This window comes from Bombina bombina, chromosome 7, assembly GCF_027579735.1.
Source record: "Bombina bombina isolate aBomBom1 chromosome 7, aBomBom1.pri, whole genome shotgun sequence".
Taxonomy (NCBI): domain Eukaryota; kingdom Metazoa; phylum Chordata; class Amphibia; order Anura; family Bombinatoridae; genus Bombina; species Bombina bombina.
In genome coordinates, this window is record NC_069505.1 from 368,679,567 (window position 1) to 368,699,572 (window position 20,006).

General features: G+C 40.0%; 1 protein-coding gene across 1 annotated transcript in view; it reads right to left on the minus strand.

Annotated features, from left to right (window-relative positions):
• RAD54L2 (RAD54 like 2) overlaps positions 1 to 20,006 on the minus strand; it is a 197,215-nt gene that overhangs the window by 160,679 nt on the left and 16,530 nt on the right. Inside the window, exons 2-4 of the mRNA XM_053689399.1 lie at positions 12,796 to 13,042; positions 7,411 to 7,558; positions 6,273 to 6,424 (exon numbers count right to left, since the gene is read on the minus strand). Of these exons, the coding sequence (XP_053545374.1) occupies positions 6,273 to 6,424; positions 7,411 to 7,558; positions 12,796 to 12,982 (487 nt within the window). The 5' untranslated portion in view covers positions 12,983 to 13,042. The remainder of the gene's footprint in view (positions 1 to 6,272; positions 6,425 to 7,410; positions 7,559 to 12,795; positions 13,043 to 20,006) is intronic.

The window sequence follows — 20,006 nt, forward strand, 5'->3', positions numbered from 1 at the left end:
ACATCTCTTGCCCAAGCCTGAGCGAAGAGAGAGAGTCTGCCCCCCACCAGATCCGGTCCCGGATCGGGGGCCAACATTTCATGCTGTCTTGGTAGCAGTGGCAGGTTTCTTGGCCTGCTTACCCTTGTTCCAGCCTTGCATTGGTCTCCAAGCTGGCTTGGCTTGAGAAGTATTACCCTCTTGCTTAGAGGATGTAGCACTTTGGGCTGGTCCGTTTCTACGAAAGGGACGAAAATTAGGTTTATTTTTTGCCTTGAAAGGCCGATCCTGAGGAAGGGCGTGGCCCTTACCCCCAGTGATATCAGAGATAATCTCTTTCAAGTCAGGGCCAAACAGCGTTTTCCCCTTGAAAGGAATGTTGAGTAGCTTGTTCTTGGAAGACGCATCAGCCGACCAAGATTTCAACCAAAGCGCTCTGCGCGCCACAATAGCAAACCCAGAATTCTTAGCCGCTAACCTAGCCAATTGCAAAGTGGCGTCTAGGGTGAAAGAATTAGCCAATTTGAGAGCATTGATTCTGTCCATAATCTCCTCATAAGGAGGAGAATCACTATCGACCGCCTTTATCAGCTCATCGAACCAGAAACATGCGGCTGTAGCGACAGGGACAATGCATGAAATTGGTTGTAGAAGGTAACCCTGCTGAACAAACATCTTTTTAAGCAAACCTTCTAATTTTTTATCCATAGGATCTTTGAAAGCACAACTATCCTCTATGGGTATAGTGGTGCGTTTGTTTAAAGTGGAAACCGCTCCCTCGACCTTGGGGACTGTCTGCCATAAGTCCTTTCTGGGGTCGACCATAGGAAACAATTTTTTAAATATGGGGGGAGGGACGAAAGGAATACCGGGCCTTTCCCATTCTTTATTAACAATGTCCGCCACCCGCTTGGGTATAGGAAAAGCTTCTGGGAGCCCCGGCACCTCTAGGAACTTGTCCATTTTACATAGTTTCTCTGGGATGACCAACTTGTCACAATCATCCAGAGTGGATAATACCTCCTTAAGCAGAATGCGGAGATGTTCCAACTTAAATTTAAATGCAATCACATCAGGTTCAGCTTGTTGAGAAATGTTCCCTGAATCAGTAATTTCTCCCTCAGACAAAACCTCCCTGGCCCCATCAGACTGGGTTGGGGGCCCTTCAGAAATATTGTTATCAGCGTCGTCATGCTCTTCAGTATCTAAAACAGAGCAGTCGCGCTTACGCTGATAAGGGTTCATTTTGGCTAAAATGTTTTTGACAGAATTATCCATTACAGCCGTTAATTGTTGCATAGTAAGGAGTATTGGCGCGCTAGATGTACTAGGGGCCTCCTGAGTGGGCAAGACTCGTGTAGACGAAGGAGGGAATGATGCAGTACCATGCTTACTCCCCTCACTTGAGGAATCATCTTGGGCATCATTGTCATTATCACATAAATCACATTTATTTAAATGAATAGGAATTCTGGCTTCCCCACATTCAGAACACAGTCTATCTGGTAGTTCAGACATGTTAAACAGGCATAAACTTGATAACAAAGTACAAAAAACGTTTTAAAATAAAACCGTTACTGTCACTTTAAATTTTAAACTGAACACACTTTATTACTGCAATTGCGAAAAAACATGAAGGAATTGTTCAAAATTCACCAAATTTTCACCACAGTGTCTTAAAGCCTTAAAAGTATTGCACACCAAATTTGGAAGCTTTAACCCTTAAAATAACGGAACCGGAGCCGTTTTGAACTTTAACCCCTTTACAGTCCCTGGTATCTGCTTTGCTGAGACCCAACCAAGCCCCAAGGGGAATACGATACCAAATGACGCCTTCAGAAAGTCTTTTCTAAGTATCAGAGCTCCTCTCACATGCGACTGCATGCCATGCCTCTCAAAAACAAGTGCGCAACACCGGCGCGAAAATGAGGCTCTGCCTATGCTTTGGGAAAGCCCCTAAAGAATAAGGTGTCTAAAACAGTGCCTGCCGATATTATTATATCAAAATACCCAGATAAAATGATTCCTCAAGGCTAAATATGTGTTAATAATGAATCGATTTAGCCCAGAAAAAGTCCACAGTCTTAATAAGCCCTTTTTGAAGCCCTTATTTACGATCGTAATAAACATGGCTTACCGGATCCCATAGGGAAAATGACAGCTTCCAGCATTACATCGTCTTGTTAGAATGTGTCATACCTCAAGCAGCAAAAGTCTGCACACTGTTCCCCCAACTGAAGTTAATTGCTCTCAACAGTCCTGTGTGGAACAGCCATGGATTTTAGTGACGGTTGCTAAAATCATTTTCCTCATACAAACAGAAATCTTCATCTCTTTTCTGTTTCTGAGTAAATAGTACATACCAGCACTATTTTAAAATAACAAACTCTTGATTGAATAATAAAAACTACAATTAAACACTAAAAAACTCTAAGCCATCTCCGTGGAGATGTTGCCTGTACAACGGCAAAGAGAATGACTGGGGTAGGCGGAGCCTAGGAGGGATCATGTGACCAGCTTTGCTGGGCTCTTTGCCATTTCCTGTTGGGGAAGAGAATATCCCACAAGTAAGGATGACGCCGTGGACCGGACACACCTATGTTGGAGAAATAGATACTTTTATTTTAAAATGTGGACTATGTGATTAACTGTCACTTTAAGAGAGAATAAGACGTTCTGTTCCATTGCGTCTTGCACTCTCTGTCCACACACTGAAGAGGCTTCTAAGCTACACTACAGATTAAAAATTGAGATTAAAGCTGTAGCAGACATCTCCTATGAGAAACAGCCCCCGAATTTGACAAGTACAGAAATTCCAACACAAACACAGCAGAACTCTCTGCCGATCACAGAAGACTCCATTCCGCTGTCTGAACTATAGCGGAGACACGAGTCACATGAACTGCCAACCATTTCTCCCAGAAACTGTGCCGCAACACAAGCGCACGCTTTCAGGGAGCCTAGTCAGTATAGTAGTAGCGTCCTTCCCACCACACAATTTACAATGGCGGGGGACGTTAGCACTGGTGTGTAGCTTCTCAACCACTGAAGAGGCTTCTAACACAAAAATCTCTCTAGAGAGCAGGGTCGCAGTATAAGCGATAACAGACCCATATACAGCCCATCATTAAAAATGAAATAAAATAAAATAAGAGAGGGCTCCTCCTACATATAGAACAATGCTATAACTAGAGAGGAACTGTATGTGTATCTGCCTAGATGAACCCAGATAAGGAATAAGGGAAAACAAAATTTATGCTTACCTGATAAATTTATTTCTCTTGTGGTGTATCCAGTCCACGGGTTCATCCATTACTTGTAACTTCCTGTTGGGAAGGAGAATATCCCCCACAAGTAATGGATGAACCCATGGACTGGATACACCTTTACAAGAGAAATACTTCCATTAACAAACAAAAGTATGAACCCCCGTCTCAAAGTCACATAGCAAGTGCCTGCCCCTGCCAGAAGTAATCCTGAACCCAGGATTATAGTCCCTTAAATATAAGCAGATTTTTCGGGTAGCAATTTTTCAGCTTGACCCTTACAGTGCTAGCCTCCCAGCCCTAGAAGACAAAAGGCACTTACCTGCATCTAGCCGTCAGGCAGGACAGCTTACTTGGTATGAGAGGACACATACTCCTCACAGAGACCTGTAGAAAAAGAAAGAACAGCGTAAACCTACTCTGGCTTTCTATACCAGGGCAGCAAAAGTGTTAGGAAAATGCAGCAAGGCCCACCTTACAAGTTCCTAACTGCTTTAAAGCCACCACTGCCCTACTGAAGAGACTAATGTGGAATACGGCTAGACCCAATCCTTGAAAATGGGAAAGATCAGAGTAACCTACTCTGGCTTTCTAAAATAATAAAATCTTGATTGAAGCAAAAAAAAAAAAAAAATGTTCACCTCCTCCATGCACTAAAGGCAAAGAGAATGACTGGGGGTTGTGGGAAGGAAAGTAATACTTAACAGTTTTAATGTGATGCTCTTTGCCTCCTCCTGCTGGCCAGGAGTGATATTCCCAACAGTAATTGATGAAGCTGTGGACTCACCAAATCTTAGGAAAGAAAAACATAATTTATGCTTACCTGATAAATTTATTTCTCTTGTAGTGTAGTCAGTCCACGGGTCATCCATTACTTATGGAATATATCTCTTCCTAACAGGAAGCTGCAAGAGGATCACCCAAAGCAGAGCTGCTATATAGCTCCTCCCCTCACATGTCATATTCAGTCATTCGACCAAAGCAGACGAGAAAGGAGAAACCATAGGGTGCAGTGGTGACTGGAGTTCAATTAAAATTTAGATCTGCCTTAAAGACAGGGCGGGCTGTGGACTGACTACACTACAAGAGAAATAAATTTATCAGGTAAGCATAAATTATGTTTTCTCTTGTTAAGTGTAGTCAGTCCACGGGTCATCCATTACTTATGGAATACCAATACCAAAGCTAAAGTACACGGATGAAGGGAGGGACAAGGAAGGAACATTAAACAGAAGGAACCACTGCCTGAAGTACCTTTCTCCCAAAAATAGCCTCCGAAGAAGCAAAAGTGTCAAATTTGTAAAATTTTGAAAAAGTGTGAAGTGAAGACCAAGTTGCAGCTTTGCAAATCTGTTCAACAGAGGCCTCATTTTTAAAGGCCCAGGTGGAAGCCACAGCTCTAGTAGAATGAGCTGTAATCCTTTCAGGAGGCTGCTGTCCAGCAGTCTCATAGGCTAAACGTATTATGCTACGAAGCCAAAAAGAGAGAGAGGTAGCCGAAGCCTTTTGACCTCTTCTCTGTCCAGAGTAAACGACAAACAGGGAAGAAGTTTGACGAAAATCTTTAGTTGCCTGCAAATAGAACTTCAGGGCACGGACTACGTCCAGATTATGCAAAAGTCGTTCCTTCTTTGAAAGGGTTAGGACACAGTGAAGGAACAACAATCTCTTGATTGATATTCCTGTTAGTAACTACCTTAGGTAAGAACCCAGGTTTAGTACGCAGAACTACCTTGTCTGAATGAAAAATCAGATAAGGAGAATCACAATGTAAGGCAGATAATTCAGAGACTCTTCGAGCCGAGGAAATAGCCATCAAAAACAGAACCTTCCAGGATAACAGCTTGATATCAATGGAATGAAGGGGTTCAAATAAAACGCATTGAAGAACGTTAAGAACTAAGTTTAAGCTCCACGGCGGAGCAACAGTCTTAAACACAGGCTTAATCCTAGCTAAAGCCTGACAAAAAGCCTGAACGTCTGGAACTTCAGCCAGACGTTTGTGTAGAAGAATAGACAGAGCAGAAATCTGTCCCTTTAACGAACTAGCAGATAAGCCCTTTTCTAAACCCTCTTGTAGAAAGGACAATATCCTAGGAATCCTAACCTTACTCCATGAGTAACTCTTGGATTCGCACCAATATAAATATTTACGCCATATCTTATGGTAAATGTTTCTGGTAACAGGCTTCCTAGCCTGTATTAAGGTATCAATAACCGACTGCGAGAAGCCACGCTTTGATAGAATCAAGCGTTCAATCTCCATGCAGTCAGCCTCAGAGAAATTAGATTTGGATGGTTGAAAGGACCCTGAATTAGAAGGTCCTGTCTCAGAGGCAGAGACCACGGTGGACAGGACGACATGTCCACTAGGTCTGCATACCAGGTCCTGCGTGGCCACGCAGGCGCTATCAGAATCACCGAAGCTCTCTCCTGTTTGATCTTGGCAATCAAACGAGGAAGCATCGGGAATGGTGGAAACACATAAGCCATGTTGAAGACCCAAGGGGCTGTCAGAGCATCTATCAGCACCGCTCCCGGGTCCCTGGACCTGGATCCGTAACAAGGAAGCTTGGCGTTCTGGCGAGACGCCATGAGATCCAGATCTGGTTTGCCCCAACGATGAATCAGTTGAGCAAAGACCTCTTTAGTTAGGCTGCAAGAGAATGACTGAATATGACATGTGAGGGGAGGAGCTATATAGCAGCTCTGCTTTGGGTGATCCTCTTGCAGCTTCCTGTTAGGAAGAGATATATTCCATAAGTAATGGATGACCCGTGGACTGACTACACTTAACAAGAGAAAGAACAAATAAATAACAAAGGCAACAGTTGGGCCCTCTGGAGTTTTATAATCCATTCAGCTATTTTAATACAGTCCTGTATGAAGCCTAACACCCTCATTATTCTGTCCAGTTACATCTAACCACAAAATGATCACACCTCAACCATAGATCTGGTAGGTCTCCATGTGACTCACTAGCTGTACCCCATGTGCAGCTTACAGTAACAAGTCTGTGTTACCTACCTTGAAGGAAGTCAAGAGCCTCAGCGGGGAGAGTGGGAATAACAGGTAGTGGGTAATCTTTCCTCTGCTGCTCTAGACGTTTGCGTCTCTCTAGCTCTAATTGTTGAGCTGTCTTGGTCACCTCTTCCAGTTGATCCTCTCGGAGCAGCTTACTGCAAAATATTACAGGAAAAGACAGAATCATGATATGGTAAAAGTACAAAATCCAAGTGAGTGGAGAGACTATAGCTCAGCATGCTAATGCACTGTGGCTAAACTCTGTAGCAACCCGAGGGTTGCAGGTTAGATCTTGGCGAGGTCCACTCAGCCTTTCATCCTTCTGCTTTTGATATAATGAGCAGCGCCTTGAGACCCTTACGGGTGATAAGCTGTGCTTTACAAGTACCCAATACATACATACATACATACATATGTGTGTGTGCTTGTCTGTCTGTCAGTATACTATAGAGCACCAAGAAGAGGAGACCAGAGTATCAATAATTAAAAGGCCACAGTGGCAAAAAGAGAAAGTAAAAAGAGAAACTCTAGAATGCAAAAGAAGAGAAAGGACAAAGTGTCAGGAGGAGAGAGGCCAAAGCAAGTAGGGAAAATGCCAGAATGTCAAGGGGAGAGGTGCAAGGGATATAACGTACAGGAAGAGCCAGAAGCCTAACAGGTAGCAGAGGGAGGACTGAAACTATCTGGTGAGCATTAAATAAACCAGAGTGCCAGAGTTGAGGTCAATGCACATGAAAAAGTAGAATAGAGGCCAAAGTGGTAGGGACAGAATGGGAGAGAGCACAGTGCCAGAATTAACAGGAAACTATCCTAAATGCTATGGGGAGGAGGGGAAAGTTTATCAGGGTAAGACTAAAGCATGATATTCGGACAGACTACAGTTAGTCATGAGTATGAGAGATGTCACTGTGTCATGACAAGACACAAAGCCAGGATAAGCACATGAAATTGTAAAGGAGAATACCAACCTACTGATTAATAAGCTAAAGCACTGTCCCCCATAGGCACATAAAGCCTTCCCCATTTTACTATAACACAATCCACACTGACACACAAGCTCAAGTGCTCCATCACACCAAGACACAGTCATCAGTGGCCAGCCTTAAGTCATTCAAGCATGGACACACAGTTGTATTCTCACCGAATGTTCCTTCTCAGGTTTGCTGGTTTTAGTGCTCGTTTCATTGCCTCCTCAGTTTCTTTCTTTCCTGAGGTAGCTGACTGCTTCCATCCTTCCTCTCCATCTTGCTCAGAATTGTCTGCGCCTACAGCTGCACTCTGGGACCTCTCTACAAGAAGAAGAAAAAAAACAAGTTCTTGACACTACACAGATAATCCAAGTTAAAACAATAAGTTGCCATCAACCTGACACAACACTGCAAACAGATGCAAAAGTCCCCTAGTGATGTAATGAGAGGACAAGGTATTTTAAAGCTAAGCCCACAAATACCCAATGCTGCAAAAACAGTTCAAGGTCTCCCATATTTGGACACAGAAAGTAGCCCCCAATGCTGCACAGCAAAATAGCGGCCCTTCACTGCTGTAAAGCAAGGCTGGGGTCTTAAACAATGGACAACAAGACTCAAAGGGACAGTCGACTCCAAAAATGTTATTGTTTAAAAAGATAGATAATCCCTTTATTACCCATTCCCCAGTTTTGCACAGCCAACATGCTTATATTAATATATTTTTTACCTCTGCAATTACCTTGTATCTAAGCCTCTTCTGACCGCTCGCTTATAACATGGCTATTTATTTTCTATTGACTTGCATTTTAGCCAATTAGTGCAGAATCATGCACAACTCCACAGGAGAGAGCACAATGTTATCTATATGGCACACATGAATTAGCAGTCTCTTGTGAAAAGCTAATAAAAAAGCATGTGATAAGAGGCTGTCTGTAGTGGCTTTGAAACAGGCAGACATTTAGAAGTTTAAAAGTTATAAAGTTTATTAATATAACAATGTTTGTCTTGCAAAGCTGGGGAATGGGTAGTAAAGGTATTATCTATCTTTTCAAACAGTAATAATTTCGGTGTAGACTGTCACTTTAAGTTTTACAATTCTGGAAAGTATAAGACACAAGGAGTGTAAAGAGAGGAAAAGTTCCCCAAACATGCACAGAGGTCATGACCCTCCAATATTACAGAGACAAACATAAGTCCTTCAAAAAGGTCTACAAAAACACAGAGGGCCCTCAAAGTTAGAAAGAGATGCCGAGGTCCCAAGGGTTACACAGAGATCGAAGTATTAAAACAGCACGCAGAAATATAATTAAAAAAGCCATGGGAAAAAAAATGGAAAATCGTGACAATCATTGAGGAAAAAAAAAAGATCTAATGAAAACAAAGCATTATATTACTGTAAAACAACTCATGGCCTCAATTTTACTTTAATAAAATCTTCCCAAGTGTTTAGGAAACCAACCATACCAGGGGTTATGTAAGAACAGAGTATGCAGATCTGTGTTACATAAAAGATGAAGGATCTTATATAAATCTGAAGAAGGAGCTAGTAATAAGCTTGTTAAATGTCCACTTCTAAATATTAGCCATGAGTTAAACAGAAGCAGGACACTAACATTAACATCTTTAATCTTGGAGTAATTTCATGCTTTTGCACGTAAAGGACATATTTGCTCTGCTGGTACAGTTCAAAATTAAATTACATATTAATCTTTTAGTGCTGACAAGTTTTTCACATATTAAACTTTGCATAACCCAAACGCAACATTATGGTTTTGCCATTTATAGTTGCTCCAATTTTATTTAAAGGACACAATTATTAATATTTTAGAATTGTTTTTACATTTGTAATGCCACCAAAAATGTTGTACAGCTAGAAAATAATTTATCCAAACTGCTTGGGATCAGAAAAGGTTTGGATTTTGGAATATTTGCATTTGTAAAACGGGTCAGTTTGGAGAGGGGATGGGACCGAGAGCAAACAACAATATCTTATGTAAATTAGGCAATATTTATATCTCATAATACAGCTTATACAAGCTAATTTTAGTTTAATACTTTTGTATACATAGTACCCTCAACAAAAAAAATACAGTACTGCAATTAGAAAGGTAATAGTTGTTGATTATTATTTCTTTGCAGGGTCACAGGTTTAAAATACAACATTTTGGTCCTACTATAGGCCCTTAGTCTGTATATTAGGTACAAAACGTTATATTTTAAGCATATGGACCCTGCAAAGAAATAATAAAGGTTCTTTTTAAGTGAGGCAGTAATCACTTTGTGCATTTACACACATACACTCATAGATATATATATATATATATATATATATATATATATACACACATACACACACACTCATAGATATATATAAAATTAAATGAATGTACTGAGAGCTATCATTACTTTATCATAAATATCATCCTGTAACATAACTAAACCATATTTCCTTTTACCAAACACTTTAAGCCAATATAATATAGCATAGCTTAGTCCATGTCATAAAAGTTTTCTAATCCTTTTATTCACAAAACAGCTTCAAAAGCGGACGTGCTTCTTTGAATCCATAAAATGTTTAAATCGCTAACAAATGTATTGGTAAATATATATACATTTTATTGTATAAAGACTAATATTGGCTGTTCTCCGTTTATATAAACACATCTATCTATATTGTCAATCTATATCTCTCTCTCTCATGTATAAAAGTGTTAGGAGTAAGGTAAGAAAAAGACTGATCTATCCCAAAGTTATAAATGTATAAAAGCATAATCCAAAAAGTACAAGGGATACAGGAAATATCCTAAAAGTGGAAATCCAAGGATAGACAATACACAAAATAAATTATATATTATATACAAATAAACTGAAAATTGATTCAGGATCAGTAAAGAAAACCCAATAATTCTATATCTGGCTAAAGATTTTCTCTGCAAATTATTAAACTCATGTGGCTATGACAAGTTACCAGCAGTACAGCCCTTTGAGGTCTCCCAGGCATCTACTTATGTGTATGTCAGTTTCAGGTAAAGATGACAGACATCCCATAACTCATTGTGAAACTAGAGGGAAAAAAGTATGAACTGCTAAAAACCGGCTATTAAATATACAGCCAAAAGTTAGTTGCACTTTTCTGCAATTACGCCTGGTAGGCAGCAAGTACCTGCATACTGAGTAGACTCCTCCAGATGCCTCATGTTTAAGCCCAGACACTGTGTGAACCCACTAAAGGAAGGGACCAGTACTGTCCCTCAGAGTGCAGTGGACCTGTGACTGTTTGCCAATGAGAGAAGTGACCCAGAGTGAGCACAGGCTGTGATCTCAGGCTGAAATCTTATATAACAGTTACACATGCTGCACATAGGGGGGGGTGAGGGGGGACTGTGACTGAAAACAGATTAAGCCTGCCAGTCTGTCTACACAGTGACAGGCATGTCTGAGAGCACCTGAAAGAGCCCTATACTAACCACGCCCAGCCTAACCCATTCCAGAGACTATTAGATAACACACTAAACCACTTCAAAGCCACAATACAACTGCAGAGGATGCAGGTAAACAAAGCATACAGGGACCATCAGTGTGATATACAGTGCAACGTTTTACCAATACAATATGGTATATTATGTTATTAAAGGACCAGTCAACACATTAGATTTGCATAATCAACAAATGCAAGATAACAAGACAATGCAATAGCACTTAGTCTGAACCGCAAATGAGTAGTAGATTTTTTTCTAACAAATTTCAAAGTTATGTATATTTCCACTCCCCTTGTACCATGTGATAGCAATCAGCCAATCACAAATGCATATACGTATAGTCTGTGAATTCTTGCACATGCTCAGTAGAAACTGGTGACTCAAAAAGTGTAAATATAAAAGACTGTGCACATTTTTTTTAATGGAAGTAAATTGGAAAGTTGTTTAAAATTGCATGCTGTATCTGAATCATAAAAATTTTATTTAACCTGAGTGTATATGTTAAAGTCACAATACACATGCAGAGGTTAACAAAAAGGGACCACCAGTGTGAAATATATATATATATCAACGTTATACTATACTGTGGCACAGTATTAAAACACTCCCACACTGCACCAGCTGTTGCATAAACCCCTCATCCTCTACCTGCTATTCTACAACTACCCTATTACATGACCTCTCACCCTATAACTGCCTGTACCTATACCTACCCTATTACATGACCTCTCACCCTATAACTGCCTGTACCTATACCTACCCTATTACATGACCTCTCACCCTATAACTGCCTGTACCTATACCTACCCTATTACATGACCTCTCACCCTATAACTGCCTGTACCTATACCTACCCTATTACATGACCACTCACCCTATAACTGCCTGTACCTATAACTACACTATTACATGACCTCTCACCCTATAACTGCCTGTACCTATACCTACCCTATTACATGACCACTCACCCTATAACTGCCTGTACCTATAACTACACTATTACATGACCTCTCACCCTATAACTGCCTGTACCTATAACTACCCTATTACATGACCTCTCACCCTATCACTGCCATATTACATGACCTCTCATCCTATAATGACCCTGTACCTATCACTGGCCTATTACATGACCCCCTCACCCTATAACTGCCTGTACCCATTACTGCTCTATTCCATGACCCCTCACCCTATAACTGACCTATTACAAGATCATTTACCCTATAACTGCAATATTACACCTCACCCTATGACAGCCTGTACCTATCATTGCCTATTACATGACCCGTCACCCTATAACTGCCTCTACTTATCACTGCCCTATTACATGACCCGTCAACCTATAACTGCCTGTACCTATTGATGCCCTATTACATGTCCTCTCACCCTATACCTGCCCTATTACATTACACCCTATAACTGCCTGTAGCTATCAATGCCTATTACATGATCCTACAACCTATAACTGCCTGTACCTATCAATACCATATTACATGACCCCTCACTCTATAACTGTCTGTACCTATCACTACCTTATTACATAACCCCTCATCCTATAACTGCCTGTACCTAACAATACCCTATTACATGACCCCTCACCCTATAACTGCCCTGTACCTATCACTACCCTATTACATTACCCCTCACTCTATAACTGCCTGTACCTATCAATGGCCTATTACATGACCCCTCACCCTATAACTGCCCTGTACCTATCACTACCCTATTACATTACCCCTCACCCTATAACTGCCTGTACCTATCACTACCCTATTACATGACACCTCACCCTATAACTGCCTGTACCTATCACTGCCCTATTACATGACACCTCCCCCTATAACTGCCTGTACCTATAACTACCCTATTACATGACCTCTCACCCTATAACTGCCTGTACCTATCACTACCCTATTACATGACACCTCACCCTATAACTGCCTGTACCTATCACTGCCCTATTACATGAACTCTTACCCTATAACTGCTGTGCCTATCACTGGCCAATAATATTACAGGATCATGCACCATATATCTGTCATTTAAGCATCACTAGTCTCACTAATTTTAGGCACTTACCCTTTTTGTCAGGCATGTCTTCTTCATCATCCCCATCATTCTCATCCTCATCGTGCTCCTCATCCTCATCTTCCTCTTCTTCTTCCTCCTCCTCCTCCTCCTCGTCGTCATCATCATCTTCATCTCCTTCTTCCATATCTTCCGGGTCAAGTTCTGGCTCACTAGCAGAGTTGGACTCTCCTGACATTGTGATTTTGTTCTGGAGTTTGACGTGTTACCTGCTCATCCTGTCCTCACACAATGGGCCCTACACAGATAAAAAGAAAAAAGTTATGAGAAAATAATTTTACATGAAACTTAGGACAAAAGGAGATATGGTAAGAAACTACAGAAGAGAACAGAGAAAACCAAGATGGCAGCTTTATTTCATGCAGTGTTGAGCACCAAGAAAATAACTTTAAGAACCTTGTTGCAGGGTTCTGAAAAAAAATATTTGAAGTAGATAACATTACAGAACCCCCCGATGATCCTGCCGCAAGCACCTGTGCAATATTTACGCATATTCACATTGTATTTCACTGACACACCAATCCACTTTTTTATTTTACTAACTGCCCTTTCAGCCTCCTGGCTAATCTTGGATCACATTCGTAGTCCTGAAGCCCCTATCAGTTATTTACATATATTAAACCTCAGAGCATCGGACTAGATTAGAACCCTGGCCTTTCAACTTCTGTCAGTTATACTCTCCCATTCTCCCCTGATTCTGTTGGCTATATGCTTATATCATACCTCAGATGAGACCCATGGACAAGAAGTCCCTGTCAGTTAAATGCTCAACCACACTTCAGATACAACCCTCAGCCCTGTAGCCCCTGAAAGTGAATAGCCCAAATCAGACACCTGGTTCAGTTATATGCCAAAGTCATATCTCAAATCAGTCTCATAGCCCTTAAAGTCCTTGTCAGTCATATACCAATATCAGATGCACGATAAAAACCACAAACCAAAAGTCAGTTATATACCCACACCAGACCTCAGTTTAGACCGAGTTAAAGGGAAAGCTTAGTCAAAATTAAACTTTCATGATTCAGATACGGCATTCAATTTTAAACAACTTTCCAATATACTTAAATCACCATGGATATAAAGAATTATTCAGTTAAGTACTGGGGACGTTAGTAATGGCTTTTACATAAAACGACATACATAACATAGACTTTTTTGTATAGAAAGTTATAAGATTAGGAGATTTGCTCACCCTGCAATCTCAATTTTAAATACAAAAATAAACATAAATGAACTATTTCCGATACATTTTACACTGTGCAGCTGGAAAACAAGTCACTATAAACACATTAAAGGGCAAACAATTTTACAGTACACTATCCCTTTAAGAATCACCATCTATACCTGCCTACATGACTTTCTATTTTCATTCCTTGCTATCACAATGTCCACCACATGTTTGAGCACCTCTCTTTCCTCTCTCAATTATCCCTACACCCCTCTTTCCTCTCTCAATTATCCCTACACCTCTCTTTCCTCTCTCAATTATCCCTACACCCCTCTTTCCTCTCTCAATTATCCCTACACCCCACTTTCCTCTCTCAATTATCCCTACACCTCTCTTTCCTCTCTCAATTATCCCTACACCCCTCTTTCCTCTCTCAATTATCCCTACACCCCTCTTTCCTCTCTCAATTATCCCTACACCTCTTTCCTCTCTCAATTATCCCTACACCTCTCTTTCATCTCTCAATTATCCCTACACCTCTCTTTCCTCTCTCAATTATCCCTACACCTCTCTTTCCTCTTTCAATTATCCCTACACCCCTCTTTCCTCTCTCAATTATCCCTACACCCCTCTTTCCTCTCTCAATTATCCCTACACCTCTCTTTCCTCTCTCAATTATCCCTACACCCCTCTTTCCTCTCTCAATTATCCCTACACCCCTCTTTCCTCTCTCAATTATCCCTACACCTCTCTTTCCTCTCTCAATTATCCCTACACCTCTCTTTCATCTCTCAATTATCCCTACACCTCTCTTTCCTCTCTCAATTATCCCTACACCTCTCTTTCCTCTCTCAATTATCCCTACACCCCTCTTTCCTCTCTCAATTATCCCTACACCCCTCTTTCCTCTCAATTATCCCTACACCTCTCTTTCCTCTCTCAATTATCCCTACACCCCTCTTTCCTCTCTCAATTATCCCTACACCCCTCTTTCCTCTCTCAATTATCCCTACACCTCTCTTTCCTCTCTAAATTATCCCTACACCCCTCTTTCCTCTCTCAATTATCCCTACACCTCTCTTTCCTCTCTCAATTATCCCTACACCTCTCTTTCCTCTCTCAATTATCCCTACACCCCTCTTTCCTCTCTCAATTATCCCTACACCTCTCTTTCCTCTCTCAATTATCCCTACACTCCTCTTTCCTCTCTCAATTATCCCTACACCTCTCTTTCCTCTCTCAATTATCGCTACACCTCTCTTTCCTCTCTCAATTATCCCTACACCCCTCTTTCCTCTCTCAATTATCCCTACACCCCTCTTTCCTCTCTCAATAATCCCTACACCCCTCTTTCCTCTCTCAATTATCCCTACACCTATTTTTCCTCTCTCAATTATCCTTACATCTCTCTTTCCTCTCTCAATTATCCTTACAGCTCTCTTTCCTCTCTCAATTATCCATACACCTCTCTCAATTATCCCTACACCTCTCTTTCCTCTCTCAATTATCCCTACACCTCTCTTTCCTCTCTCAATTATCCCTACACCCCTCTTTCCTCTCTCAATTATCCCTACACACCTCTTTCCTCTCTCAATTATCCCTACACCTCTCTTTCCTCTCTCAATTATCCCTACACCTCTCTTTCATCTCTCAATTATCCCTACACCTCTCTTTCCTCTCTCAATTATCCCTACACCTCTCTTTCCTCTCTCAATTATCCCTACACCCCTCTTTCCTCTCTCAATTATCCCTACATCCCTCTTTCCTCTCTCAATTATCCCTACACCCCTCTTTCCTCTCTCAATTATCCCTACACCTCTCTTTCCTCTCTCAATTATCCCTACACCCCTCTTTCCTCTCTCAATTATCCCTACACCGCATTCCTCTCTCAATTATCCCTACACCTCTCTTTCCTCTCTCAATTATCCCTACACCCCTCTTTCCTCTCTCAATTATCCCTACACCCCTCTTTCTTCTCTCAATTATCCCTACACCGCTCTTTCCTCTCTCAATTATCCCTACACCTCTTTTTCCTCTCTCAATTATCCTTACATCTCTCTTTCCTCTCTCAATTATCCTTACACCTCTCTTTCCTCTCTCAATTATCCATACACCTCTCTCAATTATCCCTACACCTCTCTTTCCTCTCTCAATTATCCCTACACCTCTCTTTCCTCTCTCAATTATCCCTACACCTCTCTTTCCTCTCTCAATAATCCTTACACCTCTATTTCCTCTCTCAATTATCCATACACCTCTCTTTCCTCTCTCAATTATCCCTACACCTCTCTTTCCTCTCTCAATTATCCCTACACCTCTCTTTCCTCTCTCAATTATCCTTACATCTCTCTTTCATCTCTCAATTATCCCTACACCTCTCTTTCCTCTCTCAATTATCCCTACACCTCTCTCAATTATCCCTACACCTCTCTTTCCTCTCTCAATTATCCCTACACCTCTTTTTCCTCTCTCAATTATCCCTACACCTCTCTTTCCTCTCTCAATTATCCCTACACCTCTCTTCTCTCTCTCAATTATCCCTACACCTCTCTTCTCTCTCTCAATTATCCCTACACCTCTCTTTCCTCTCTCAATTATCCCTACACCTCTCTTTCCTCTCTCAATTATCCTTACATCTCTCTTTCCTCTCTCAATTATCCCTACACCTCTCTTTCCTCTCTCAATTATCCCTACACCTCTCTCAATTATCCCTACACCTCTCTTTCCTCTCTCAATTATCCCTACACCTCTTTTTCCTCTCTCAATTATCCCTACACCTCTCTTTCCTCTCTCAATTATCCCTACACCTCTATTTTCTCTCTTGAATATCCCTACACCTCTATTTTCTCTCTTGAATATCCCTACACCCCTCTTTCCTCTCTCAATTATCCCTACACCTCTCTTTCCTCTCTCAATTATCCCTACACCTCTCTCTCTCTCTCTCTCTCTCTCTCAATTATCTCTACACCTCTTTTTCCTCTCTCAATTATCCCTACACCTCTCTTTCCTCCCTCAATTATCCCTACACCTCTCTTTTCTCTCTCAATTATCCCTACACCTCTCTTAATTATCCCTACACCTCTTTCCTCTCTCAATTATCCCCACACCTCTCTTTCCTCTCTCAATTATCCCTACACCTCTCTTTCCTCGCTCAATTATCCCTACACCTCTCTTTCCTCTCTCAATTATCCCTACACCTCTCTTTTCTCTCTTGAATATCCCTACACCCCTCTTTCCTCTCTCAATTATCCCTACACCCCTCTTTCCTCTCTCAATTATCCCTACACCTCTCTTTCCTCTCTCAATTATCCCTACACCTTTCTTTCCTCTCTCAATTATCCCTACACCTCTCTTTCCTCTCAATTATCCCTACACCTCTCTTTCCTCTCTCAATTATCCCTACACCTCTCTTTCCTCAATTATCCCTACACCTCTCTTTTCTCTCTTGAATATCCCTACACCCCTCTTTCCTCTCTCAATTATCCCTACACCTCTCTTTCCTCTCTCAATTATCCCTACACATCTCTTTCCTCTCTCAATTATCCCTAAACCTCTCTTTCCTCTCTCAATTATCCCTACACCCCTCTTTCCTCGCTCAATTATCCCTACACCTCTCTTTCCTCTCTCAATTATCCCTACACCTCTCTTTTCTCTCTTGAATATCCCTACACCCCTCTTTCCTCTCTCAATTATCCCTACACCTCTCTTTCCTCTCTCAATTATCCCTACACTCCTCTTTCCTCTCTCAATTATCCCTACACCTCTCTTTCCTCTCTCAATTATCCCTACACCTCTCTCAATTATCCCTACACCTCTCTTTCCTCTCTCAATTATCCCTACACCTCTTTTTCCTCGCTCAATTATCCCTACACCTCTCTTTCCTCTCTCAATTATCCCTACACCTCTCTTTCCTCTCTCAATTATCCCTACACCTCTCTTTCCTCGCTCAATTATCCCTACACCTCTCTTTCCTCGCTCAATTATCCCTACACCTCTCTTTCCTTGCTCAATTATCCCTACACCTCTCTTTTCTCTCTTGAATATCCCTACACCCCTCTTTCCTCTCTCAATTATCCCTACACCTCTCTTTCCTCTCTCAATTATCCCTACACCTCTCTTTCCTCTCTCAATTATCCCTACACCTCTCTTTCCTCTCTCAATTATCCCTACACCTCTCTTTCCTCTCTCAATTATCCCTACACCTCTCTTTCCTCTCTCAATTATCCCTACACCTCTCTTTCCTCTCTCAATTATCCCTACACCTCTCTTTCCTCTCTCAATTATCCCTACACCTCTCTTTCCTCTCTCAATTATCCCTACATCTCTCTTTCCTCTCTCAATTATCCCTACATCTCTCTTTCCTCTCTCAATTATCCCTACACCTCTCTTCTCTCTCTCTCAATTATCCCTACACCTTTTTTTCCTCTCTCAATTATCCCTACACCTCTCTTTTCTCTCTCAATTATCCCTACACCTCTCTTTCCTCTCTCGATTATCCCTACACCTCTTTTTCCTCTCTCAATTATCTCTACACCTCTCTTTCCTCTCTCAATTATCCCTACACCTCTCTTCTCTCTCTCAATTAAAGGGACAGTCTACCGATTAACAAACCCTGGTGCCAGGGAGCCTATGTTGCCTAAAATTAGGCCCTTGTGCCCTGGTTTAGAGTCCCCCAAGACACAGTTGGGTGCCACCTGCCTGCCACCACCCTCCACACCTAAAATGTACGCTGGATTCTTTCTAGGCCTCTTGGCTGTGAAATACATATCCAACTTTTTTTGGGTTATTATATAATGTATGTGTGTTTGTAATAAATATATAATGTATGTGTGTTGGTAATAAATATATAATGTATTTGTGTTGGTAATAAATATATAATGTATGTGTGTTGGTAATAAATATATAATGTATGTGTGTTGGTAATAAATATATAATGTATGTGTGTTGGTAATAAATATATATGTATGTGTGTTGGTAATAAATATATATGTATGTGTGTTTGTAATAAATATATATGTATGTGTGTTTGTAATAAATATATATGTATGTGTGTTTGTAATAAATATATATGTATGTGTGTTTGTAATAAATATATATGTATGTGTGTTTGTAATAAATATATATGTATGTGTGTTTGTAATAAATATATATGTATGTGTGTTTGTAATAAATATATATGTATGTGTGTTTGTAATAAATATATATGTATGTGTGTTTGTAATAAATATATATGTATGTGTGTTTGTAATAAATATATATGTATGTGTGTTTGTAATAAATATATATGTATGTGTGTTTGTAATAAATATATATGTATGTGTGTTTGTAATAAATATATATGTATGTGTGTTTGTAATAAATATATATGTATGTGTGTTTGTAATAAATATATATGTATGTGTGTTTGTAATAAATATATATGTATGTGTGTTTGTAATAAATATATATGTATGTGTGTTTGTAATAAATATATATGTATGTGTGTTTGTAATAAATATATATGTATGTGTGTTTGTAATAAATATATATGTATGTGTGTTTGTAATAAATATATATGTATGTGTGTTTGTAATAAATATATATGTATGTGTGTTTGTAATAAATATATATGTATGTGTGTTTGTAATAAATATATATGTATGTGTGTTTGTAATAAATATATATGTATGTGTGTTTGTAATAAATATATATGTATGTGTGTTTGTAATAAATATATATGTATGTGTGTTTGTAATAAATATATATGTATGTGTGTTTGTAATAAATATATATGTATGTGTGTTTGTAATAAATATATATGTATGTGTGTTTGTAATAAATATATATGTATGTCTGTTTGTAATAAATATATATGTATGTGTGTTTGTAATAAATATATATGTATGTGTGTTTGTAATAAATATATATGTATGTGTGTTTGTAATAAATATATATGTATGTGTGTTTGTAATAAATATATATGTATGTGTGTTTGTAATAAATATATATGTATGTGTGTTTGTAATAAATATATATGTATGTGTGTTTGTAATAA